Consider the following 23,629-nt stretch of genomic DNA (forward strand, 5'->3'; position numbering starts at 1 on the left):
TCGTGGACGACGGCACGCTGCGCGACGCGTCGGGCGCGCTCGACGAGCGCGAGGCCGTGCGGCGCCTCCAGCTCGTCGGCGTCAACGCGGCGACCGTCGACCTCCTCTACGACGGCCGCGACGACCAGCGGTCGGCCGCGAAGGCGCCGGCCCCGAAGGCGGCCTGGGCGGCAGCGCCCGCGGCGACCGCGCCGGCGCCGGCGCGCGGCGGCGCGCGGTCCCTCGCGGCCGTGGAGCGCGGCCTCGCGTCGCCCGACTACGCCTCGCAGCTCGCGCGCCCCCGCACCGCGCCCGCGTCGCCGGCGCCGTCGAACCCCTTCGCGCCGCGGCCCAAATCCGCCCTCGACCGCATCGCCGACGCCAAGCTCAAGACGACGCTCGCGGACAACGTCGCGCCCATGGGCCCGACGTCGGCGCCGCAGACGTCCGGCGACGGCGCCGCGGGCGCGGGCGTGCAGCTCGTCGCGAAGCGCGTCGCGGCGGAGCTGCGCAAGCGCGGGCCCCGGGGGTTCGTCGCCCTGAAGCGCCACCTCGCCGCCGCCGCGGACCCGGGCGGCTACCTCACGCTCGCGGCGTTCAAATCCGCGATCCGCGACGCGTCCGTGTCCGTGGCCACCGACGGCGAGCTCCGGCGCGTCTTCGAGTCCGTCGACGGCGACTCGAGCGGCAACGCGACGGTGGGCGCCTGCGTCGCCGCGCTGCGGCTCCCCCACATGTCGCTGCCGCGCGCGAATTTGGTGGAGGTCGCGTTCAAGCGGCTCGACGCGGACGGCGACGGCCGGGTGCCCCCCTCGAAGCTCGCGGCGACCTTCGACGCGTCGCAGCACCCGGAGGTGCTCGCGGGCCGCGTGTCGGCCCAGCACGCCTACGACGACTTCCTGGCGTCCTTCGACGTGAAGGAGTCCGCGTGCGGCGAGCCCTACGTCGGCTCCGACGAGTTCTTCGACTACCACCGCTGCGTGTCCGCCGCCGTCGGCGACGACGCCTACTTCAAGCTCCTCGTGCGCAACGTCTGGCGCCTCGAGGGCGTCCAGTCCGACGAGGCCATGCGCGACGGCGAGGCGTTCCTGACCGTCGTCGCGCGGCGCACGGACGGCCGGTCGTCCGTGGAGAAGCTCCCGGCGTCGCTCCATATCGCGCCCGACGACTCCGACGCGCTCTGCGCGGCGCTGCGCGACCACTGCGGCGTGTCGGCGTCGTCCGCCTTCGGGGTCGTGGACGCGGGCCCGACGGGCGTCGGCGACGACGGCTACGGCTTCGTCGCGGGCGCGGCGCTCCAGCGCGGCGGCGCCGCGGACGTCGCCGCCAAGGGCGCGGCGAACGTCGCCGCCGCCGCGGAGCTCATCTCGCGCAAGTTCGAGGACCGGCCGCGCGGGCGGAAGATGATCGGCGGCGCCGCGTCGCGCGCGACGGGCGGCGCCGCTTTACCGGGCAAGTCGACGCCGCCGCGGAAGCGGCCGCCGGCGCCGGGCCAGCCCGTCGTCGACGTGCTCAAGAAGGGCCTGGACCCGGGCGTCAAGGCCATCGCGAGCCGGCTCCACCAGGACTTTGTGCTCTCGCGCGGCGCGCGCGGCCTCGTGGCCTTCGAGCGGCGCCTGAGGGCCAAGGCCGCGGCCGTCGGCGGCGCGTCGAGCCGCCATCTGACGCTGGAGGAGCTGTCGAGCGTGCTGCGCGAGGTCGACGCACATTTAAGTTCCGCGGAGCTCCGGACCTTGTTCGCGACGTGCGACTCCGACGGCGACGGCACCGTCGACTTCGCCGACTTCGTGACGCTCGTGCGCCCGCCGCTGAGCGCCCGGCGCCTGGCCCTCGTGCAACAGGCCTGGGTCCGCGCCTTCGGCCCGGACGTCGCGGTCGTGCCCCCCGAGCGCGTCGCCGCGGCGTTCGACGCGGCGTCGCACCCGGAGGTCCTCGCGGGCCGCCAGTCGGCGAACCGCGCCTTCTCCGAGTTCCTGGACACCTTCGACGTGCCCGAGCACAAGGCCGCGTCCCTCGCCGAGTTCGTCACCTACCACGTCAACGTCGGCGCGGCCGTGTCGAACGACGACTACTTCGACGCGCTCGTGACCCGCGTCTGGCGGCCGCCGGGCGAGCAGGCCGCGCCGCCGGCGCCGGCGCCGGCGACGCCGGGCAAGCCCGTCGCCCTCGCCGCCTTCCGGGGCAAGGCCGGGGCGAAGCGGACGCCGGACCGCGTCTCCGCGTCCGCGGGCGCGCGCTTCGGCGACGCGTACGGCGTCGCGGACGCTTTGAAGGCCCACGACGTCGGGCGCCTCGGCGCGCGGTCCCACGAGGCCGCCGCGGGCATCGAGCGCTTGTTGTATGATTTGCGGACGCAGCTGGCGGCGCACGGCGCGCGGGGGATCGTGGGGCTGGCGCGCAAGTTCCGCATCGTCGACGACGACGGGTCCAAGAGCATCAACTCGCTCGAGTTCCACAAGGCGCTCAAGGAGCTGGGCATGGCGTCGCTCACGGACAGCGAGCAGCGCCTCCTGTTCGACCACTTCGACCGCGACGGGTCGCGGTCCATCGACTACGAGGAGTTTTTAAGGGCCGTGCGCCCGCCGATGAACGGCCGCCGCAAGGACATGGCGCGCCGCGCGTTCGCGATCCTCGACGCGGACGGCTCGGGCGCCATCGAGCCGTCGGAGATCGCGTCGCGCTACGACGCGTCGAAGCACCCGGACGTGCTGGCGGGGAAGTCCTCGGCGGAGGACGTCTACCGCGAGTTCCTGGAGACGTTCGACGTCGGCGGCGATCTGGACGGCAAGGTCACGGCGCAGGAGTTCGAGAACTACTACGAGAACGTGTCCTGCTCCGTCGATGATGATGATTATTTCGAGCTGATGATGCGCAACGCCTGGCACATCCCGGGCGGCGACGGCTGGTGCGGCAACAGTACGAACCTGCGGGTCTTGGTGACGCGGTCCGACGGGTCGCAGGCCGTCGAGTGCGTCGAGGACGACCTGGGGCTGTCGCTGCCCCGGGACGAGAAGGAGATTCTCCGGCGCCTGCGGGCCCAGGGCGTCGACGCCGTCGCCATCGAGGGCTCCGGCGGCGCCAAGAGGTCCTCGGCCCAAAAGTCGGCGTCGCCGAAGACGTTCCGCGGCGTCGTCGCGTCGCGCGCGGCCGGCGGCGGCACGCAGCAGACGGACGCCTACGCGCGGTCGAGCGGGAAGAAGATGCAGGCGGGCCACGGGGGCATGTTCGGCTCGCAGATCAACATCGGCGAGACGGACGCGCCGCCGTCGCCGCCCGCCGCGCACAAGAAGCGGTCGCCGAACGACGTCTTCCACAGCGTGCTCGGCGCGGACATGCAGGAGAAGCCCGCGCCGGCCTACGGGCCCGGCGCGTCGAGCCCGCGCGCCGCCGACGGGTCCCTGAGCCGCACGCTCAAGAAGTTCGACGGGCAGGCGGTCCTCAAGTCCGTCCGCGCGAAGCTCCGGTTCCTGGGCTGCCGGGGCATCGCGGGCATCGCGCGCAAGTTCAAGATCGCCGACGACGACAACTCCGGCGGCATCTCGCCCGTGGAGTTCCACAAGTGCATGGCCGAGACGGGGCTGAGGCTCGCGACGGACGACGTCGACGCGCTCTTCGCGCTCTTCGACGGCGACGCGAACGGCGCCATCTCCTACGACGAGTTCCTCCTCGCCGTGCGGGGGCCCATGGCGAGCCGCCGCGTGGGCCTCGTGGACAAGGCCTTTGGGGTGCTCGACCGGGACAAGTCGGGCGTCGTGGACGTCGAGGACCTCGTCGACGCGTTCGACACGTCGCAGCACCCCGAGGTCATCGCGGGCGCCAAGTCGTCGAACGAGGTGCTCCAGGAGTTCCTCGACACCTTCGAGGTCGGCGGCGAGAAGGACGGCAAGGTCACGCGGGGCGAGTTCCACAACTACTACGCGAACGTGTCCGCGTCCGTCGACGACGACGACTACTTCGAGCTCATGATCCGCAACGCGTGGCACATCCCCGGCGGCGAGGGCTGGTGCGCCAACTCGGCGAACCTCCACGTCCTCGTCACGCACCAGGACGGCCACCAGTCCGTCCAGATGATCGAGGACGACCTCGGCCTCGACTTCACGGACACGCCCCACGTGCTCCGCAAGCTCCAGGCCCAGGGCATCGACGCCATCGACGTCCGCCTCTACGGCGCGGCCGGCGCGACGAAGCCCAAGAAGAACAACACGTTCCGCACGACCTTCACCATCGAGTAGGTCCCCCCAGAGGCCCGCACCCCCGGCCGCCTCCTTCCCCGCGAAGTCCGACTTACTCCCCCGTGTACCCCGCTTTGCCGTGGTTGATACGTCGCGCGGCTGGCAGGCCTTGAAATCACAACGCCATTGACAAACGCAGAGTCTTGCCGCACGACGCATCAACCACGGTGCCCAAGAAGAAGACGGTCCGGTGATTACGTTGCCCCCTTGGGCTTGAAAAACGAGAGGATCGTCTTCCGCGGCTGCTTCGGGGCAAACGGCACGGCCTCGCCGGCCTCGGCGTGGACGAGCTCCCGGAACCGCTTCGCGTTTCGCAGCATCGCGTTGTCCGCGTCGTCGTTGAGGAACGAGACGTAGACTTCCTTGATCTGGGGCCGCCGGCGCAGCGCGTCGACCTGGGTCGCGTAGGCGCGCAACTCGTCGTCGCTGTAGTCGTAGGTGTGCTCGTCGTTGCGGCCGTGGAGGCGCACGTACGCCCACGACGCCTCGGAATCGACGACGTCGACGGCGTCCAACTCGTAGGACGGCGCCGAGCCGTCGCGCGCCCCGCGCGCGACCGTCGCGCGGCCCACGGAGTTCGGATGCGAGACGAGCGCCCAGTCCGCTTCGACGAGGACGTCCAAAACCTCCCGCGACTCGCGCCACGACGGGTGGCGGAACTCGACCGCCACCTTGGCGTCGACGCCCGCGGCGCGAAGGGCGTCCCGGAGCCGCCGCAGCTTGCCCGCGTCCGCCGTTAGTGTGCGCGCCGTCTGGAAGAGCACGGGCCCGAGCACGTCCTTGGCCGCGAGCGGCGCGAGGCTCCGCAGGAACGCCTCCGAGCGCTCGGGCGCGTCGAGGCGCGCCGCGTGCGTGATCGTCTGCGGCGCCTTGAGACCCAGGCGGAAGCCCCTGGCCGACCGCGCCGCCCAGGACCGCAGCGTCGTCGCCGACGGCGCGCCGTAGGCCGACGAATTGATCTCGCAGAAGTCGAGGTCGGCCTGGTGCGCGTCGAGGCCGCCGCCCATGATGCCCGCCGTGCCGACGCGGATCTGGGCGAGCGATGGTGGTGATGTCGTGTCGACGCGCTGGCGCTTAGCTGGATTTGCCTCGGCCATGCTCTTGCTGTGTTGTCGAGGCAGCGCGCTGACGCTTGGCACTTCTTAGCTCATGCTCTCTGTTTGGCCTATGATGCAACATGAATTCAAGTTGCTCTGTGAGTCGGTTTTTGCCGCTCCGGGCAGCATTGGGGCGTAGCCTGTGTCTCGGCGGGGCGCCGGGCTCGCTGGAAGCTTGCCACCGGCGACGGGCTGGGATTTGATGGCGGCACGTTGCCGCGTCCACGCGTCGCGCGCCCCGGCCTAGGTGCCGCGTGGCGACAGCCGACTGTGCCGCTCCTGTTTCAGGCTTTCTAAATCCGCTGTCGGCACCACGAACCACTCTGCAAACCGAGGCTACAGATCCGCTCGCAGACTTGCGGCGCGAAGCGGCCCAAGCGAGCCGGAGGCTGATGCGTCAGGTTTTGCCGAAGGTCGGTTGCACTTCGAGATCTTCGGGCTTGTCATCGCCTATGGCACTCCGTTTTGCGGTCACCGTTCTCGCGGTAGCGACCCTCGCGCCGTCCGCGAGCGCCCTCAGCGGTGCTGCCACGCTCCGGCGACCGGCGTCGCCGAGTTTCGCCGGCTGGCTCGCGTCGCCGAGCTTCGCCGGCAGCCAGCCGCCCACGAGCCAGGATGACGCACTCTCCAAGGCTCTGCGCCGGCCGCGCGAGCAGTTGACGGCGGCGCGGGCCAAGCCCAAGCAGACGATCTTCGGCCGCGTCATCTCGTCCGTCCTTCCGTCCCACGCCGACGACGAGCCCGTGGAGGAGCTCGTGGAGAACATGAAGGCGTCCGGGCGCTGGAAGCACTCGTGCGACACGCTGACGGGACGGATATGCGGCTAAAAAGCGATCGGCGGGACGTCGCGCGGTCGCTGTGCCCTCACCCCGTATTATTCTCGGCGCCCACAGAGTCGGGCGCCGATCGAGTCACGCCGAGGCCACACCGAGCGCGACGCCCCGCGGACCGCTGCGAGAGGCGCCAAGTGCGCGTGTAATATAATTTGGTGTATCGGAGACGCCTAGGACTGGGCGCAGTTGTTCTCCTCGAAGGCCCCGACCTTCTTCTGGAACTTCTGGAACGCCGTGGGCTCGACGGTCTTGTAGGTCGGGCAGTCCGTGGCGCCGAGGGAGTTGGGGAGGAGCAGGTTCGCGCCGCCGTCGAGGGCCTTGAGCGGGAGCTTGAGGACCTTGGCCGCGTCGGCGACGCAGCGGCGCGCGAGCGTCCGGTCCGCGTCCGTGAGGAACGGCGCCGCGGAATGTCGCGTCATCGCGGAGCCCGCCTGGGAGTCGACGTCGAAGACGGCGACGGCCTTGGCGACGTCGCCGTCGGTCTCGAAGAAGCCGCCGAGGTGCCTCAGCGCCGCGACGAGCACGTCCTCGCGCGACTCCTTTGCGACGAAGTCGTCGTAGCGGATCGCGACGGCGCGCGTGACGGGGTCGTCGAGCTGCTCGTCGTGGCGCCGCTGGACGAGGGTGAGCCAGGAGACGACGGCGTCGAACCACTTGCAGAACTCCATGGCGACCTTGGCGCGGCTCGCCTCGCCGAAGGGCAGCGAGCCGGCCGTCGCGGCGTCCTCGACCGCCGTCGCGTAGAGCGGCAGCATGGGCAGCGTCGCGACGCGCATGAGCGCCGGCGTCGACCGCCAGTCCGCCCGCTCGGCCTCGACGGTCGCGGCGTCGTCGCCGGCGCAGAGCAGGCGGCCGAACGAGTCCATGACCTTCTCCGCGGACCGGTACATGAAGCACATCGTGCTCTTGGGGAAGTCGACGGCGACGATGTCCGCGAGGAAGGCGCCGCCGTTGATGTTCTTCGGGTTGAGCGAGAACCGCTTCGCGTCCGGGTTCGGCGACAGGTGGAACCTGCGGGGGGGGCGCCGTCGCGCGCGCGCGACTCGCGCGAGGCCGCGCCGGCGCGCGCTCCAGGGCGAGGCACAACACGATAGCCTGCCACGTGTCGTCGCGCGGCGTCGACGGCGCGCGGGCGCCGATCTGGTCGCACCAGTGGGGCTCGGACGAGCTCTGGACGTCGAGCGCCTCGAGCGCCTTGTGCAGCAGCGTCGACCCGCAGCGGCCGCAGTTGAAGACGAAGCAGACGCGGCCCTCGAGGAGGACGTCGTACTTGTTGTGCTCCTCGATCCAGGCCTTGGCCGTCTCGAAGGAGCAGACGGCGACGCGGCTGCCCTCCTTCACGAGCTTCCGCGCTCCCCGGTCGAGGAACGGCTCGCGCCAGAGCGCGGGCTTGTCGTCGAACTCGAGGAAGACGAGCTTGTCCTTCTCCGTCGCGTACATGACGAAGGGCGAGCCCTCCTTGACGACGTCGGCGAACTTGCACTGGCGCCGCGACTCGCCGCACTTGAGAAAGGCCGTGCAGGGCTTGCCGGGCCCGCCGGGCCCGGCGCCGGCCGGGTGGTCCGTGCGGTCCACGGACTCGAGCGTGTAGACCAGCGCCTTGCCCAGGCCCGGGTTGTCGCGCGTGAAGTCCGTCATCGTCGTTGCGCGAGTGCGGGCAGCGCCTCCAGTCGCGGATCGGCGGCGCAGGCTGCCCCGATTTTAGTGAAGCGCGTTCTTGAAGTTGTTTTTGAAGTTGTTGTCCACACTAAGGCGCGACACAGCGGCGACTTTATCGGCGGCCGCGTTAGACACCAAAACCCGGCGCTTTAACGTCGCTAGGGCGCGAGGCGCAGGAACGTCGGCCGCCGCGTGCGGTAGTAGGGCGGCGGCCTCCGCCCGTCGTCGAGGTACAAATAGGGCTCGTCGTCGCTCCGCGAGCTCCGGAGGCACACCGACGTGCGTTCGTCGAGCCAGTTGGGATGCATCCTCGTCAAGCAGCCCAGCGCGCACTCCGCGCGCGTCGCGGGCGACGCGCAGGGGTCCGCGACGTCCGAGGCGTTCGCCGCCGTGGCGTTCGATTGCCCGCGGCACGAGGCCGACGCGAGGAAGTCGCTCTCGTTGGCGATGGCGAGCAATTCGTCGGTCATCGTCGCCACAAAGTCCGAGCCGCCCCGCGCGAGCAGCGCGGAGAGGTCGAGCGTCCCCGCGAAGCGCGCGGGCCCGCCGACCGGCCCCGAGGGCGCCGGGCGGGCCGCGCCGTCGACGAGGAACCAGACGGTCGACGCCGCCCAGCCCGACGAGGCGTCGAGCAGGTCCTCGAGCGCGGCGCCGCCGTCGACGACCTCCGCGGCCGCGTCGACGTAGAGCGTCCACTCGCAGCCCGCGTCCGCCGCCGCGCGGAGCGCGCACAGGGCCTTGGCCGCGCGCGCGTCGCTGTGGCGCGCCGCGGCGGCGATGGCCGGGCATTCGTGCGCGACGAGCTGCCGCAGGGTCGCCGCCTCGAGGTCCACGAAGCCGTAGCCGTTGCGGGACGCGTAGGCGCGCTTTCCGCCGCGCGGGCCGCGCGCGGCCGCGGCCTCGTCGTCGCCGACCGAGGCCTGCGCGACGCAGAAGCGCTGCTCCTCGTGCGGCGCCGCTTCTAATGTGAATCGCGAGGATGGCGGTGCCGCGGCGTTCGCGGAGATGACGAGGAGCGCCGCACCCGCCAGCGTCAGCGCCGCGCCCAAGGTCTGCACCCAGCGATGTCTGGCCGCGGGTAATGGGCTTTCCGCTGGCCGCCCAAGGAGCGGCTGCCTCTCGCCAGCGCCGGGCTGCCCGAGCGGCCTGCCCATCGTGAACAAGTTTCTCTCGCCAGCGCCGGGCTGCCCGAGCGACTTGCCCATCGTCTAGAGTTTCGGGTCCCTGACACCGAAGGAATTCCAAAGCTCAAGGAGCACGTCAAGTTACGCCAGCAGGATCGCCTCGCAGCAGGGCGGCGGCGACTCGTCGAGCGGCGGGTCGCGGCGCGTCCGTTTCCGCGCCGGGTCGGCCGCCGGGTCCGCGCCGACCGCGGGGCACCAGAGCATCGCGGGGAAGAAGGACGCGTTCCGCCCCGAGCGCCAGAGCGGCGCCGTCGGCGGCGGCGGCGGCCCGTCGAGGGCGTCGCGCACGGCGGCGATGGCCGCGGCGAGCTCGCAGAACGTCGACGGCGAGTAGGGCCCCGCGCAGGCGACGACGCGCGCGGTCGAGAGGAGGTAGAGCTCCGCGAGCGCCGCCCAGCGCGGCGCGGCGCCCCAGTCGCTCGACTGGATCATGAAGCGGCCGTCGCGCTCCTGGCCCGTCACGGCGGCGACGGCGTCGGCGCGTCTCTGCGCGTCCGCGGCCGCGTCGATCGGCGAAACGCGCGGAATTCGGGCCGCGAGGTCCGCGGCGACGGCCGGTTGGTCGCTCACGAGGAGCGCCTTGGCGGCGCCGAGGCGGGACGCGCGGAGCAGGCCCGGCAGCTGCGCGTCCCGGAGCGCCGCGTACCAGGGCTCGGCCGTCGGCTCCAGCTTCCTCGCCTTCTCGACGCCCATCTTCACGTTCGCGCCGCCGGCGTCGTTGACGCCGTGCGTCGTCACGCCGACATGGAGGTTCACGCGGAGGTGCACGCCGAGGCCGAAGGGCCCGAGGCGCTCGACGGCGTCCTCGACGTAGGCGCCGACGACCGCCGACGGCCGCAGGAACAGGTACGCGAGGACGCCGTAGGCGTCGGGGTGCCGCGCGAGCTCGCCGAAGCCCCTGGAGAGGAAGTGCTTCCCCCGGCGGTCGCCGCACGCGGCGCCGCCCACGCCGACGGCGGCCCCGCCCGCGAACGCGCCGTCGTACGCGTCGCCCAGGCCGAAGCCCCGCTCCGGGTCCGCGGCGAGCGGGAGCCGGTCGTCGGGCGCCATCCCCGCGAGGTGGAAGATCTGCTTCTGCGAGTGCCACAGGGGCGTGTCGCCGCCGCGCCGCGTGAGCTTGACGGCGTCGGGCACGGGGCAGCCGCACGCGAGGTACCGCGCCCGGAGCGCCCGCACCGTCCAGACCGCGCCGTCGTCGTAGCGGAGGTGCGGCGTGTTCAGCTCCCGGACCTCGTCGTCCAAGCCGAGCACGGCCGACCGGTTCTCGTGGATCGCGCGCAGCAGCGCGCCCAGCGTGGCCAGGACGTGGTTCCCGTAGCCCTTGCGCAGCCGCTTGTGGCCCTGGTACGCGAACGCGACGCGCGGCCGGCCGTCCGCGCCGAGGACGTCCGCGCAGAAGCGCGCGCAGGAGGCGGCATCTTTGGAGGTGACGAATGGGATGTGCCACTCGAGCCAGGCCTCCGTGCTTTCCAGCAACCGGCGCTCCGCGCAGCCCACTTTCGCTGCGGCATCGGTGCTCGAAGCGCAGGCGGCGGCGTCGTACGGTAGCACGCGTCGGAGCTCGCGCACGGCGGTGATCGCCGAGCGCGACCAGAGCGGCCTGCTCGTGACGAGCGACGCGCAGGCGAGCAGCCCGAGGCGCATCATCGTCTCACAAGGCGAACGACGCACAGGCGAGCAGCCCGAGCGAGCAGCCCGAGCGCATCATCGTCTCCATCGAGGTGCATCGTCCACTGCACACAACACCTGAGTCTGAGATGCCGTCGATCGGTCTCTCGGGCCCGCGGGAGCTCAGGAACGCGCTGAGGAACCCGCCGGCCCAGTCCTCCGCGCCGCGCCGCCACTGCTACTGCTCGCACCAATTCTGCCCACGCCATCTACATCACCCCACACACTACTCGCACCAACGCCGCACCGCCGCGCCGCACCCGTATGGCATCGCGGAAGCGCCTGCGCGAGACCTGCAAGGGATGCGGCAAACCGGGAGCGTCGTCCATCGGTGCCGACGCAAAGAATGGCACTTCGGGCTACTGCGAGTTCTGCGTGAGCGTTCGTATCGGGTCCGGGATTGAGAAGGCGCGGCGGAAGAAGCGCCGGCTCGAAGAGAAGCGCCAGGCGGGGCGAGTCGGCCCGCCGCCGCCGCCGCCGCCGCCGACGCGCGCGAGCTCGTTCGCGCCCGCGCCGGTGGCGCGCGTGCCGCCGGTCGCGTGCGTGCCGCCGGTCGCGCCCGCGCCCGCGCCCGCGCCGCTCGCGCCCGTGACCGCGCCCGCGACGCTCGCGCCCGAGCCGGAGTCGCCGCCCCTCGTCATCAACGCGCCCGGCGACGCGGACGACGACGACGACTGGACGCAGCCGCCGTCCCAGCCGCCGTCCCAGGCGCCGGCGTCGCAGCGCGCGCCGCCGACGCCCATGTCTTTGTCTCTGCCGCCGCTGCTGGCCGCGCCGCCGCCGCCCGCGCCCGAGGCGGCCGCGCCGCCGCCGCCCGCGCCCGAGGCGGCCGCGCCGCCGTCGCGCGCGCCCGAGGCGGCCGCGCCGCCGTCGCCCGTGCGCGAGCCGCTGACCGCGCCGCCGTCTCCCGTGCGCGAGCCGCTGGCCGCGCCGCCGTCGCCGTCGCCCGAGACGCCGGAGCCGGAGCCGGTCGCGCCGCCGCCGCCGGCCGCGCGGGAGCCCGTCGTTCTAGCGCCCGCGCCGCCCGCGCCGCCCGCTCCGCCCGCGCCGCCCGCGCCGCCCGCGCCCGCGCCGGCGATCGATCCGGTGCGCGTCCTCGAGGGCCACGTGCTCTGCTACGTCGTCAGCGAGCAGCTTCCGCAACGGCAAGCGCGCATGCAGGCGAGCCTGGCCGTCGAGAAGCTCGGCGCGCGGCTCGTCGAGGGCGCCGGGGCCCGGACGCGGTCCGCGAAGGTCCCGGCGCAGGGCCTCGTGGAGGCCTCGGCGCCGGACGCCGCGAAGCGGGCGGCCTTCGCGGCGGCCACCGTCGTCATCGTCGGCGACAACGCGTCGCGGCCCTCGGGCTGCGGCGACGACGTGACGGTCGCCAAGTTCGAGTGGATGGTGAATCTGCTGAAGCTGAAGAAGCCGCTGCCGCCGGACGACTACCTCGTCGGCGCCGCGCGCGCGGCGCCGGCGCCGGCGCCCTCGCCCTCGTCGTCGTCGTCGCCGCGGTCGCCGCGGTCGCCGCGGCCGCTGCGCAAGCTCCACGAAGGTTTCGCCTGCGGCGGCAAGCCGGCGGCCGTGCGTCCCAAGAAGCACGCCGAGGTCGTGGCGGCGCTCGAGGAGCTCCACGACTACTACCAGATGGACCCCAAGAAGCAGACATGGTCCGCTCAGCAGCTGCCGAAGCTCATCAAAAAGCTCGACGGTTTGAACCGCGTGCTCACGGACGACGACATGGACGAAGACGCGCTGCTCGGCATCCTCGGCAAGGGCTTCAAAGGCTCGAGCGCGAAAAAGGTCATCGACATCTGGCAGACGGGCACGCTGCAGTCGCTCGAGGACTACCGCGCGAACGAGGAGTTCGGCGCGCTCAAATGCCTCTCGAAGATATGGGGCATCGGGCCCGCGACGGCGCGCAAGCTCTACGACGCGACGGGCGCGCGCAACGTCGTGGAGCTCCGGAGCGCGGTGCGACTGAATCCGAGGCTCGTCCAACCCAACGTGCACACGACGCTCTCGTGCCACGAGGACCTGCAGGCGCGCATGCCACGGTCCGAGGCCGCCGCGATCGCGGATCGCGTCAAGGCGTGCGCGGAGAAGCTCTTCGCGGAACTGGGCAACGCCGGGGCGCTCTCGGTCACGGCGGCGGGCTCCTTTCGCCGCGGCAAGGAGACGTGCGGCGACCTCGACGTCTTGATCACGGCGGAGGCCTGGCGCGGCGACGACGACGGCCCCGACGACGCGTCGTCCATCGCGTCGTCGTCGCTGCCGTCCGTCGACGGCGTGGCGCGCGACCACCCGGACCTCGCGGCGCGCCGCACGAAGCCCGCGCGCGACGACTTCCTCCGGCGTTTGGTCGACGCGCTCTCGGACGCGGGGCTCATGAAGCACACGCTCGCGGGCAACATGCACTTCGGCAAGAAGGGCAGCGTCTTCGGCGAGGTCGCGGACTGCGGCGCGGCGAGCTTCATGGGCATCTGCCGCCTCGACTCCCTGCCCCACCGCCGCATCGACGTCAAGGTCTACGCGCCGCAGCACTACGCGTGCGCGCTGCTCTACTTCACGGGCTCCGATCACTTCAACCGCTCCATGCGCTGTTTTGCCAAGGCGAAGGGCTTCACGCTCTGCGACCGCGGCTTGCGCCCGACGGTCCGCAGGGGCAAGGCGACGGACAGCCGCGGGAAATACGTCGACAACAAGGTCGCGGTCGGCCGGCCCGTCGAGTTCGAGCGCGAAGAGGACGTCTTCGCCTTTCTCGAGCTCCCGTACAAGACGCCGCCGGAGCGCGCCCTCGACGACAACGCCGCGGGGATCGCGGCCGCGGCCGCTCGGGTCCGCGCCGAGAACAACGTCGACGTCGACGACGACGACGACGCCGGCGCGGAGGTCTTCGTCGGGCAGCGGCCGCAGCTTTCGCTGTGGTCCGGCGCCAAGTGAGGCCCGCGCGCCGACGTCGCCAAGGACGCCCGCGCGCCGTTTAAATGTTTACGACGTCGTCGGGCTCGGCGTGAACGCGTAGGACGCGAGGCCGAACTCCGGCCCGCAGCCCATTCCTTTGTAGTCCGGAAACAGGCTGCCGCAGTCGCTCCCGTTGATGCGGAGATGGGGCTTCAGCGTCAACTCCTGGCCGTTGACGGAGCCCCGTCCTATCGCGCCGGGGCCGAAGCCCATGTGCGTCCGCGCGTCCGTGTGCCAGGGCCTGTGCTCCGCGTCGGGCGCGTCGCTGCTCCAGAAGACCGCGGCCTCGTGGAGCAGGTCCGACGACGCCGCGTTCGCGTTGCCGACGAGCTTGACGCAGAGGTCGCCGCCCGCGGCGAGGCGCACGTCGTGCGTGAGGTCGCAGCCGCGCGTCGTCGAGTCGCGCAGGACGTCGCCGTCGCCGACCCAGGTGCAGCGCAGCTGGCCGCCCGCGGGCTGGTGGTCGTAGCGGACGGCGTCCTCGAGGCGGTCCGCCTCGCAGCCCGCGTAGACCCGGACCTCCATGTCCGGCGGGAAGCCGTCGGGCGTCGCGCGGAACGCGGCGGAGCCGACGGCGTCGAAGGAGAAGTCGCTGAGGTCGAAGCGGAGGTAGGCGACGCGGTCGCCCATCTCGCCGCGGACGCCGCAGAGGTTCGTGTCCGCGTAGGCCTCCGTGAGGTAGTAGGCCGGGTTGTTCTGCCGCACGAGCAGGACCGGCTCGCTGTCGTGGAACTCGTAGATCTCGTAGCAGCTCGACACGTAGGTGTCGCCGCTCGGGTACTTGGTGTAGGTGAAGCCCGGCGCCGACGACCGGAGCGTTTGCGGGAGGCACGCGAGGACGAGGGTCGCGACTCCGAGGCCGCCGCCGAAGGACTGCCCAGCGGCCCCCATGCTGCCGCTGAGGGATTGCCCAGCGGCTCCCATGCTGCCGCTGAGGGGCAGCACCGAGGAAATATCTACGCGAAGCTGCACGGAGGCGCCACTGTCGCCCTGATTTTGGGGGTGCGTGTACGTCGACGACGACGGCGACTTAGTGGCCGCGCGTCGCAGCTCGGCGCGCGCTGTTCGGCCGTTCGGCGTGCCCAGACCGCGTCCGCTCGCGGGTCTCCGGCCAGCGCGGGGCCCGCCGACCGGGGGCGCGCCGCGACGACAGGAGGAAAGCGGCGCGGCGCGGCACCGCTCTAGTAAAACCATGTCGGGCGGCGGCGACGCGTCGGAGCAGCTGACGCCGGCGGACGGCCGCAAGTACTGGGTGCGGCTCGCCATCTCCTTCTTCGGCATCATGTTCTCCTTCATCCTCTACGGCATCGCCATGGAGTACGCGACGACGGGCGGCCGAAAGCTCCACGAGCTCAGCCTCATCCTCGTGACGTCGACGCTCTACACGACGACGGCCTACGTGGGCAAGACGCTGCGGGGCGAGCAGCCGACGACGGTGCCGACCTACAAGCTCTTCTTCGTCGCCATGCTGTCCATGGGCTCGACGTTCTTCTCGGTTCGGAGCCTCCGCTACGTCATCTTCCCCGTGCAGGTGCTGGCCAAGTCCTGCAAGCCCATCCCCGTCATGATCATGGGCGCCTTCCTCGGCAAGCGCTACCCCCTCAAGAAGTACGTCAACGTCCTCGTCATCACCGCGGGCGTGTGCCTCTTCATGCTCGGCGGCTCCGCCACCAAACCCGGCGACGACGAGAAGGGCGGCATGACCATGATCATCGGCTGCGTCATGCTCTTCGTGTCCCTGAGCTTCGACGGCGCGACGGGCGCCTACGAGGACAAGATCATGTCCAACGACCACGTCGGCCCCTTTGAATTGATGTTCAACATCCAGCTCGGGAAGGCGATCCTCGCGTTCCTCGGGCTCGTCATGCTCAACGAGATCGACTACTTCTTCACCATGGTCCAGGAGACGGGGCCCATCCTGCTCGTGCTGGGCCTCACGGGCGCCATGGGCCAGGTCTTCATCTTCGTGACGATCGCGCAGTTCGGCGCGCTGATGTGCTCGCTCATCGGCCTCGGGCGCAAGATCACGACGCTCATCGCGTCGATCATCATCTACCAGCACCCCGTGTCGAACCAGCAGGGGGTGGGGCTCGTGCTCGCCGTCGGCGCCATGGTCTACAACTTCGCGGACAAGGGCGGCAAGAAGAAGAAGCCGGCCGTCGAGTCGCGCGACGTCGAGGACGCGGGGTCCAAGGAGCTCAAAACGCTGCTCAAGGACGGCGACGCCGCCGACGACGACGACGACGACGAGTTCGCCGACGCGCCCGCGCCCGCGGAGGCCGCGCGATAGGCGCGCGCCGGATCCGCGCGGTCCGCGGGGCTCCGCGGGCGATTTTATGACGCTTCGAGACATTCGGGGGATTAGGACGTTGCGCCCTAGGTGAGGTCCGGGAGGTCCTCGGCGTCGTCCTCGTCGGGCGCGTCGGGGACGTCCTCGTCCGCGACGCTCGGCATCGGGGGCGCGTCCATGCCCTCGCAGGTGCCCTTGATGGCGAGGAGGAGCTTGGTCATCCAGGGGTCGAGGCGCTTGATCTTGTCGTACTCCGCCGCCGCCGTCGCGACGCCCTCCTCGCTCGACGCCTCGCACGCGGCGGTCAGCTGCTCGCAGAGCATGTGCTCGCGCGTGCCCACGAAGGAGTAGTCGAGGTTCGCGTACTCCGCGAGGGCGTTCTTCGCCTTGACGACGTCCTCGCGCGCGAGGGCGCAGAGGATGGCGTTCGTGAACCACTTCTTCGCGTTGAACTTGCCTAGGTTCGACCCGAGGCACGACCGGCCGAGGGAGTCAAAGGCCGCGAGCGCGTCGTCGTAGGCGCCGAGGGTCGCCGAGAGGAAGGCGACCTTCTCGCGGCAGCCGTTGGCGCGCATGGGCTGGTTCTCGCCGTCGTAGTAGTCGATGGCCGCGCCGTAGGCCTCGATGGCGTTCGGCAGCTCCGCCGGGTCGCCGCCGTTCTCGAGCACCTCCGCGAGCTTCTTCGACATGTTCGCCGCCATGGAGCACTTGCCCATGCCCCCGTAGATCGCCGCGGCCTCGCGGAAGCAGGCGCTGCAGCCCGAGACGTCCTCGAGCTTCTGGAACGCCTCGCCGGCTTTTCCGTACGAGCTCGCGGCGTCGAACTCGCTCTTGGCCTTGAGGTGGCAGTCCGCGGCGCGCCGGTAGGCCGACGCGCCCTCGCCGTAGGCCTTGCCCATGACGAACTGCTTGCCCGCGTCGTTGAAGCACTCGGCGGCGTCCTCGAACTTGGCCGTGCCGCCGCCGAAGAAACTGAACTTCGTGAGGGCCTTCTCGCCCTTGGCCATGAGCTCCTGGGCTTTTTTTACCGAAGTGGCGGCCATCTCGCTCGAGTCGCGCGCGCGGCTACTCGCTGGCCGGACGTCCTGCGCGCGTCGGGCGGCTGGACGCGGTGGATGAGGCCGGAGAGCTCGAGGACTGGTCCGCAGATGGCCGGGGGCTCGAGCTGGGGTCGAGGCTGCGTCGCGCCCAGACGAGACAAGCGCGGCGCGGGCGCACGGGCGATCCTCTCCAGCGGGGTGCTCAAGGACTTCCGCTACGCCACGTGCTCTCGCGGTTCCTATTCTCCTCACCGGAGATGCTCCCGGTCTTCGAGCTCTTCAACGGCGCGCCGCGGCTGCACGGGCCCCTTTTTGTCCGGAGTCCCGGTGCACGGCGACCTGGCTCATGGCGTACTGCAAGATGGTGCAACAGGCCTTGTAGATTTCGGCGCCGTCGGCGTAGACGTGGCCCATGAGCGCGTGGACGCTGGGGGCAGCCGCGGCGCACGGACTCCTCGGAGGGGGGGGCTTCGGACTCGCGGCTCTCGAACTCGCGACGAAGGCGTCGCGAAGCCGCCGCGGTTCAAGTCGGAGGTGATCCGCCAGCTCATCGCGGACCACCCGATGAAGAGCCCCGGAGTCGTCAAGTTGTGCATCACCAGAGCGAGACCGCACCCCGGGCCTCTACCACCGAGCCACACTTACCGCCCCGCCTTCCGCGCCGCGGCCACGTCCTCCGGCGGCGCGAGGGCGAGGTAGCCCGCCATGGCCGCGGTCGCGCGGCCGAGCATGGCGACGAGCTCCGCGGGCGACTCCGCGGGCTCGGACTTCAGGTAGGCGACCTCGGCGCGCGCGTCGTCGACGGCGGCCCAGGCGTCGTTGCGGAAGCCGAACTGCTTCGTCTGCCGCTCGGCCGCGGGGTCGTCCTCGATGTTGGGCCGGTCCTTGCCGTCGAAGCCCTTCGTATAATAGACCACGAACGCGTTGCTGTCCATGTACTTTTGCTTGTAGGAGACGTCGCTCGAGTACTCGTCGAAGAGGCGCTTGAAGCTCTTCTCGTCCCTGGGCGGCTCGGCGAGCGCGGCCGCGACGGCGTCGAGCTTCTTCGTCTTGGCGGCCTCGGCGGCGGCCGCGAGCGACGCCTCCACTCGCGCGATGGGCGCCAGCGCCGCCACGGTGCCGCGGTTGTCGCCCTTGGCGCCCGTCGATTCCGGCAGGTTGCGCGCGCCGGCGACGCGCGCCGCGCACGCGCCTGGCAGCGCGGCACCGGACGCCAGGAAGCGCCGCCGCGGGACGCGCAGCGCCACGCTGCCGGCGACGAGCGCGCAGAGCAGCAGTTTTACAGCCATCGCGCGCGTGCGTTGTGCCAGCGTAGCGTGCAGTCGACGCGCAGCGCTGCACAAGCAGCCGACGACGGCGGCGGTGTCGAGCCGAGACAGTCGACGAGCAGCGCTGCAGGCCGACGACGACGACGGCGTCGAGCCGACCGAGTCAACATTACCCCTCGCGAAGCGGCCCGGATCCCTTGTCCTCATGGCTGTGGCAAGAGATTGCCGGCGCCCGCGCACCGCGCGTGCGCCCCCGTGAGCCCCCGCGCGGGTTACGCTGTTGTCTGTGACCTATGGGCCGTCCGTAACCAGCTTTTTGGCTCCAGAAAAGACGCGCGCGTGCGTCTACAGCGTGGGCCCCAAAACGCCGTAATCCAGCGGTCCAGCCATGCGGCGGTGAATCGATGAGTTCTCGGGCGCTCTTGCGACCGGATGCTCGCCATCATGGTGCGAGTCGATGGTGCGACGCATCTTTGGTCGCGCGCCGATTTTTGGGCGCCTCGCGAATGTCCGCCGGGCGCCGAAGCGCTTCGACCGAAAACGCGAGCCGCGGTGCGCCTGTGGCCGCTGGCGGCGGTCTGGATGTCGTCGAAGGCGTGGACCATACGTTACGAGCGGGCGAAGGCGTCGGAGTCGCCCCGGGTTGCGAAATCGGCGTGCGAGAGGTTGTTCTGGTCAAAAGTGGCCTCAAATAGCCCGAAAACGAATGATTTCGGCGCCAAACGCAGCGTTTCGCGTTGACCGATCACCGTCGCTGTGTTCCGCCGGGCGGTTCGACATCATAGAGCTCCTGCACGGCGATCTACACCGTCTCCGACGCCCACAAGGTCCCCGACACTTGCCGAAAGCGTCTCGGCCGAGAAGCGGCGAATGGTCTCCGCGGCCTGTTTCGACCGCGTCCGGGCCTCGGTCGAGATTTGTGCGACCTGTCTGTCCATCGACGGTCCCGACCGCAGCCGCGGGCGGCTGGATCGCCGCAGAGAGCGCCTTGGAGCGCCTCCAGGGGCTCAAAAGTGCTCATTTAGACTTTCATTTAGGCCTAAATTTAGTCCTTGACACCCACAAACTCGCTCTCTGCAGCGATCCCGCACCCCACGGCGCGGGTCGGGACCGTCGGCGGACAGGGCGGGCGCAGAAGCCTCGAGCAAGGTCGAGGCGCGGCCGCAAAGCCCTGCCAAAGGACCCCGGCGACCACCGCTCGTTCGGCGCGGACGCGCCGACGCGCGAGAACGGGGGCGCGCGGACGACGACCAGCGGTCCGCGCGGACGTGGTGGTACCATACCCGACCCCTCGATGCTTAGCTGTCGCCGGAGAGTCACGTGGCGCAGCTGCGCAGGCCCTCGAATCCCTCGGCCGAACGCGGCCGAACACCTCGACCATGTTGTTGCACATGTGCATGGCGCGCGTCACGCACCTCAAGCGCTTGGATCGATCGATCATCATCCCCGACCCCTTCCCCACGCACTCGGAGGACACGGGCACGCCCGTGTCGACTCCGAATCGGACCCGCTCGGCTCGATTACGCGCATCGGCGCGGACGCGCCGACGCGCGAGAACGGGGGCGCGCGGACGACGACCAGCGGTCCGCGCGGACGTGGTGGTACCATACCCGACCCCTCGATGCGTAGCTGTCGCCGGAGAGTGACATGGCGCAGCTGCGCACCCGATCGGCGCCACCCGCCGAAGGTCGCTGCTCGAGCACGACCGCTCGCGCTCCGCTCGCGTCGTCCAGCCGCGCCACCGCGCGGAGAGGCCCGTCGGATGCATGGCTCGGCGCTCCTACGTTTTTTTCCGCGACGGAATCGGGGAACATGGCGCCGCGCACGGCGCAAAACACGCTTCTCCGAGGCGCTTCGACGGCTCTCGGGACAAGCCGAGGACATTGGCCGGGGGTAAAATCGCAGTGGCTTCGCGAGGGGTAAACATGTACAACTCCCAAGCAATCGACTTCAATGTGAACGTCAACGACGCGAGAAAAATGACGCCTGGATCTAGTAAAACAGGCACTATGGTCTTTCTTGTTACTCGGGGAGCCATCAAGACTTGTTACTCGGGGAGCCATCAAGACAGGGCAACGGAGCGTCGGGCTCGCGCATCCGCGGCGTCCGCGGGGCGGCGCGCGACCGCCGGCGGGGCCGGCGGGACGATGCGGTACTGGAGCACGGTGCGGGGCACGTCTCTGCTTCGCTGGCGACAAAGGAAAAAAGGCTCGGGGCTTGGGGCGGTTGGGGCGACTCGGGTGGGAATTCGGCGGGCGGCGGCGGCCCTAGCCCATGCACGAACATCCGCAGGGGTCGTCCCCCTTGTCGATGACCGGCGGGGGGTCTTCCGCGACGGCCGGCGTTGACACCTGCGCGGAGGATCGTCGTCCCCGCCGCCGCCGCCGGGCCTCGCGCGCGCGCGCGGCGCGGCCCGTCGCGCGCGCGGCGTCGGACGCGGAGCGCGCGCGGGTTCCGAGACCGTCTTCTTCAAGTCCATGGGTTTGGCGTCGTTCGGGATCGTCTTCCCGCCGGCGACCTGCGGGGCGGCGGCGTCGGCGGCGGCGGGCGGCCCTTTTTTTTCCCCGTCTTCTGAAAGCCGCGTCCGGGGGCGCGGCGCGCGACGAAGCTCAGGGACTTCTCCTGGAGGCCCTTCTTCTCCGCGTACTGTTTGAAGACCTCGCCCATGGGCGTGCCCTTCTTCACTCGCATGATCGTGACCTCGCCGGTCTGCGCGGGCGGCGCGCGTGACCTCGCCGCGGATCGCCCGGCGCCCGGCGCCCCCCGGCCCCGCCCGCCCCCCGCCGCAGCCCCACGTCCGCGGGACGCACCTTCTTGTGGTGCGCGCGGATCGTAACCATGTCATCATCGTTGTCCCCCATCGTCGCGGGGCGGGGCGCAACTGTGTCCCGCGAACCCGGTGGTGAATGGCAGCCCGAGAGAACCGAGTGTGGGTTAGTTTTTTTACTGGCAGAGATACGTGAAGTCGAAAAAGGTTTGTTGCTTCCGCGCCGGGGATGACGCTGCAGCGGTTTTTTTTTCAGCGCCGCAGTTGTTTTGCAAGTTGCAGTTTTCATTGAACGAGAGAAAAAGGCGCCGGGAGCCGCGCGCGTCTCCCGGGGCTAGCGGGGCGGTCCAGAGGGGCCGCCAGGCCGCTTCGCTTCGCTAGCTCGCGTTACTACAGGGTTGGCGGTGTTGGCGGGGCCACAAAAAGCGCGGGCGCGTCGTCCCGAGCGCACGGTCTAAATCCACTCGTCGTCGTCGAGGCCCTCGATGGTGAGCTCCATGTAGTCGCTCCCCGCCGACGCCTGGTGGTCGAAGGCCGGGTGCGCGTCGACGGCCGGGTCGAAGGGCTCGGGCGCGGGCTCGGGCTCGGGCGGGAGGTTGACGATGCAGGTGGCGTCCTGCTTCTTCTCGGGCGGTTTCGCCGGGAAGGTGTCCTCCTTGGTCTCCTCGTCGGCGGGGCCGGGCGCGCCCCCGCCGGCCACGGGGTTGCCCGCCTTGTCGAACGTGAACGACTTCCGTCGTCGCGTCTTCGGCGCCGCGCCCTCGCCCGGCGTGGGCCCGCGGATGTCCACGGAGGAGATGGACGCGCTGCGCTGCTTCGCGCGCCGGCGGCCCCCATCAACATAACAAGGCTCGGGCCCGTCGAGCGACAGCGACCGCGCGAGCGCCGTCGCCGGGTCCATCGGCCGATCCGCCGGGTCCTTCTTCAGGTCCATGAGCCGCGCGTGCTTGGCGATCTGCTGCCCGTTGGCCACCTAGGGAACGGTCGTCTTTCGCGGGTCGCGCCGCGTCGGTGGAAACGCCGGCGCCGCGCGAACGTGAGCGAATTCTCGGCGACGCCTTTCCGCTCCGCGTAGTGCTTGAAGACCTCGCCCATGGGCGTGCCCTTCTGGACCCGCATGATCGTCACCTCGCCCGTCTGCGCCATGGGAGACGTGCTGGGGGGGCGACGCGGGGGGGGGCGAACCGGGGGGGCGTTGTGTGCGGGTTTGGCGGGAGGGGGCAGCCCACCTTCTTGTTGTAGGCCCGCACGTTGACGCGGCCGTCGTCCTCGTCCGCCGCGGGCGTCGGCGGCGCCTCGGGCTCGCTGATCTTCTCCTTCCGCGAGGACATGCGCCGCAGGAGGGACGCCATCTCGATGGATGTGGCAGCGTCTGGGAACAGATGAGTGAGGCGAAAAATTGTTTTTGTAACGCTGCATGATGAACGGAAACATCCCAAAAGGCGAGCTAGCGAGCTGTGGCAAAATGGGAGCACTTTCATGGGGGTCGTCTGCAGACAGCAGCGCCGGTGAGGGTCTAAATTAGCACCGGTGCGGGTACCTCTTAATCGCATGGAGGGGCCGCGGCTGGACAAGCGCTCCCTCTCCGACGACGAGCAGTCGACGCAGTTCATCACCCAGGAGACGCCGCACGAGCCCGCGCCCAGCGCCGCGCCGCCGAACAAATCCCGCGCGCTGCCCTACGTCGCGCTCGTCGCCGTGCAGCTCTCCTACTGCGTCTGGCACGTGCTCGGGAAGATCGCCCTCAACGGCGGCACGAACCCCTTCGTGCTCGCGCTCTACCGGCAGGCGGGCGCGTGCGCGTGCCTCGCCGCGCTCGCCCGGTGCGCGGACTTCCCCCGCGGCGGCCTGGTGCGCGCGGCGCTGGCCGTCTCCGCGCGGGACCGGCGACGCTTTCTCGCCCTCGGCTGCCTCGGCTTCGGGAACATCTTCGGATTCGTCGTCGCGCTGAGCTACGTCACGGCGTTCAACTCCGCGCTCCTGCACCCGGTCATCCCCGTCATCGCGGCGGCGGCGGCGGCGGCGTCGGGCGTCGAGCGGCTGACGTCGCGCGTCGCTTTCGGCGTGGGCCTCGCGGCCGCGGGCGCGCTCGTCGTCGTCGTCTTCGGGGTCTCCGGCGGCGGCGGCGGCGAGGCGAACGCGGGCGCGTCGTCCGCGTCCGTCGTGCTCGGCAACGTGATCTTATTGGGGCAGTGCGTCTGCATGGGCTGCCTCCTCGTGCTCCAGAAGGCTTTGATCGAGTCGACGCGGCTCCCGCCGACGACGACGACGCTGTTTTACAATCTGATCGCCGCGGCGATCGCGCTCGTCGCGACGCCGCTGCTCGTCGGCGACGACGCCGGCGCCTACGTCTTCGCGTCCTGGGCGCCCGTGGCGGCGACGCTCTACGGCGCGGTCTTCGGGCTGTGCTTTGTGTACGTGGTCTTGGGTTGGGCGACGGCGCTCACGTCGCCGACGGTCGTGTCGCTGTCGATGACGCTCCAGCCGCCGCTCAACGCGCTCCTCAGCGTCGTGTTCATGGGGCGGCGGTCTTTCACGGCGGGCGAGGTCGCCGGCGGCGTCCTGATCAGCGCGGGCCTCGCGGTCACGGTGCTCGGGCGGCGGCGGGACCGCGTCGCGGACGCCGCGGACGACGCGCCACCGGAGAACCCCTTCGACGACGAGCCCCG

General features: G+C 70.9%; 8 protein-coding genes across 8 annotated transcripts; 4 read left to right on the forward strand and 4 right to left on the reverse strand.

Annotated features, from left to right (window-relative positions):
* Positions 1-2,324: 2,324 nt before the first annotated feature.
* Positions 2,325-4,211, forward strand: AURANDRAFT_18923 (hypothetical protein; the record flags this gene model as incomplete). Its single annotated transcript, XM_009034120.1, has 2 exons — positions 2,325-2,461; positions 3,563-4,211. Coding segments are annotated over 2 exons (786 nt in total), but the record flags the coding sequence as incomplete, so codon positions are not given.
* A 2,100-nt stretch (positions 4,212-6,311) lies between these two features.
* AURANDRAFT_60729 (hypothetical protein) lies at positions 6,312-7,779 on the reverse strand (the record flags this gene model as incomplete). The annotated part of the gene is made up of 2 exons (XM_009034390.1): positions 6,312-7,152; positions 7,226-7,779. 2 exons carry the CDS (start codon positions 7,777-7,779, stop codon positions 6,312-6,314), a joined length of 1,395 nt encoding a protein of 464 aa, XP_009032638.1.
* A 5,327-nt stretch (positions 7,780-13,106) lies between these two features.
* Positions 13,107-13,574, forward strand: AURANDRAFT_18595 (hypothetical protein; the record flags this gene model as incomplete). The annotated part of the gene is made up of 1 exon (XM_009034121.1): positions 13,107-13,574. One exon carries the CDS (start codon positions 13,107-13,109, stop codon positions 13,572-13,574), a length of 468 nt encoding a protein of 155 aa, XP_009032369.1.
* A 1,014-nt stretch (positions 13,575-14,588) lies between these two features.
* On the forward strand, positions 14,589-15,885 carry AURANDRAFT_70575 (hypothetical protein; the record flags this gene model as incomplete). The annotated part of the gene is made up of 1 exon (XM_009034122.1): positions 14,589-15,885. One exon carries the CDS (start codon positions 14,788-14,790, stop codon positions 15,883-15,885), a length of 1,098 nt encoding a protein of 365 aa, XP_009032370.1.
* Positions 15,886-15,940: 55 nt separating this feature from the next.
* AURANDRAFT_35940 (hypothetical protein) lies at positions 15,941-17,003 on the reverse strand (the record flags this gene model as incomplete). The annotated part of the gene is made up of 1 exon (XM_009034389.1): positions 15,941-17,003. The coding sequence occupies one exon, from the start codon at positions 16,926-16,928 to the stop codon at positions 15,972-15,974; it is 957 nt and encodes a 318-aa protein (XP_009032637.1).
* Positions 17,004-17,566: 563 nt separating this feature from the next.
* AURANDRAFT_60732 (hypothetical protein) lies at positions 17,567-18,214 on the reverse strand (the record flags this gene model as incomplete). The annotated part of the gene is made up of 1 exon (XM_009034388.1): positions 17,567-18,214. One exon carries the CDS (start codon positions 18,212-18,214, stop codon positions 17,567-17,569), a length of 648 nt encoding a protein of 215 aa, XP_009032636.1.
* Positions 18,215-21,414: 3,200 nt separating this feature from the next.
* Positions 21,415-22,312, reverse strand: AURANDRAFT_60733 (hypothetical protein; the record flags this gene model as incomplete). Its single annotated transcript, XM_009034387.1, has 3 exons — positions 21,415-21,933; positions 22,017-22,097; positions 22,190-22,312. 3 exons carry the CDS (start codon positions 22,310-22,312, stop codon positions 21,415-21,417), a joined length of 723 nt encoding a protein of 240 aa, XP_009032635.1.
* Positions 22,313-22,640: 328 nt separating this feature from the next.
* On the forward strand, positions 22,641-23,573 carry AURANDRAFT_3260 (hypothetical protein; the record flags this gene model as incomplete). Its single annotated transcript, XM_009033844.1, has 1 exon — positions 22,641-23,573. A coding segment is annotated over one exon (933 nt), but the record flags the coding sequence as incomplete, so codon positions are not given.
* Between the last annotated feature and the right edge of the window lie 56 nt (positions 23,574-23,629).

This window comes from Aureococcus anophagefferens, assembly GCF_000186865.1.
Source record: "Aureococcus anophagefferens unplaced genomic scaffold AURANscaffold_1, whole genome shotgun sequence".
Classification (NCBI taxonomy): Eukaryota; class Pelagophyceae; order Pelagomonadales; family Pelagomonadaceae; genus Aureococcus; species Aureococcus anophagefferens.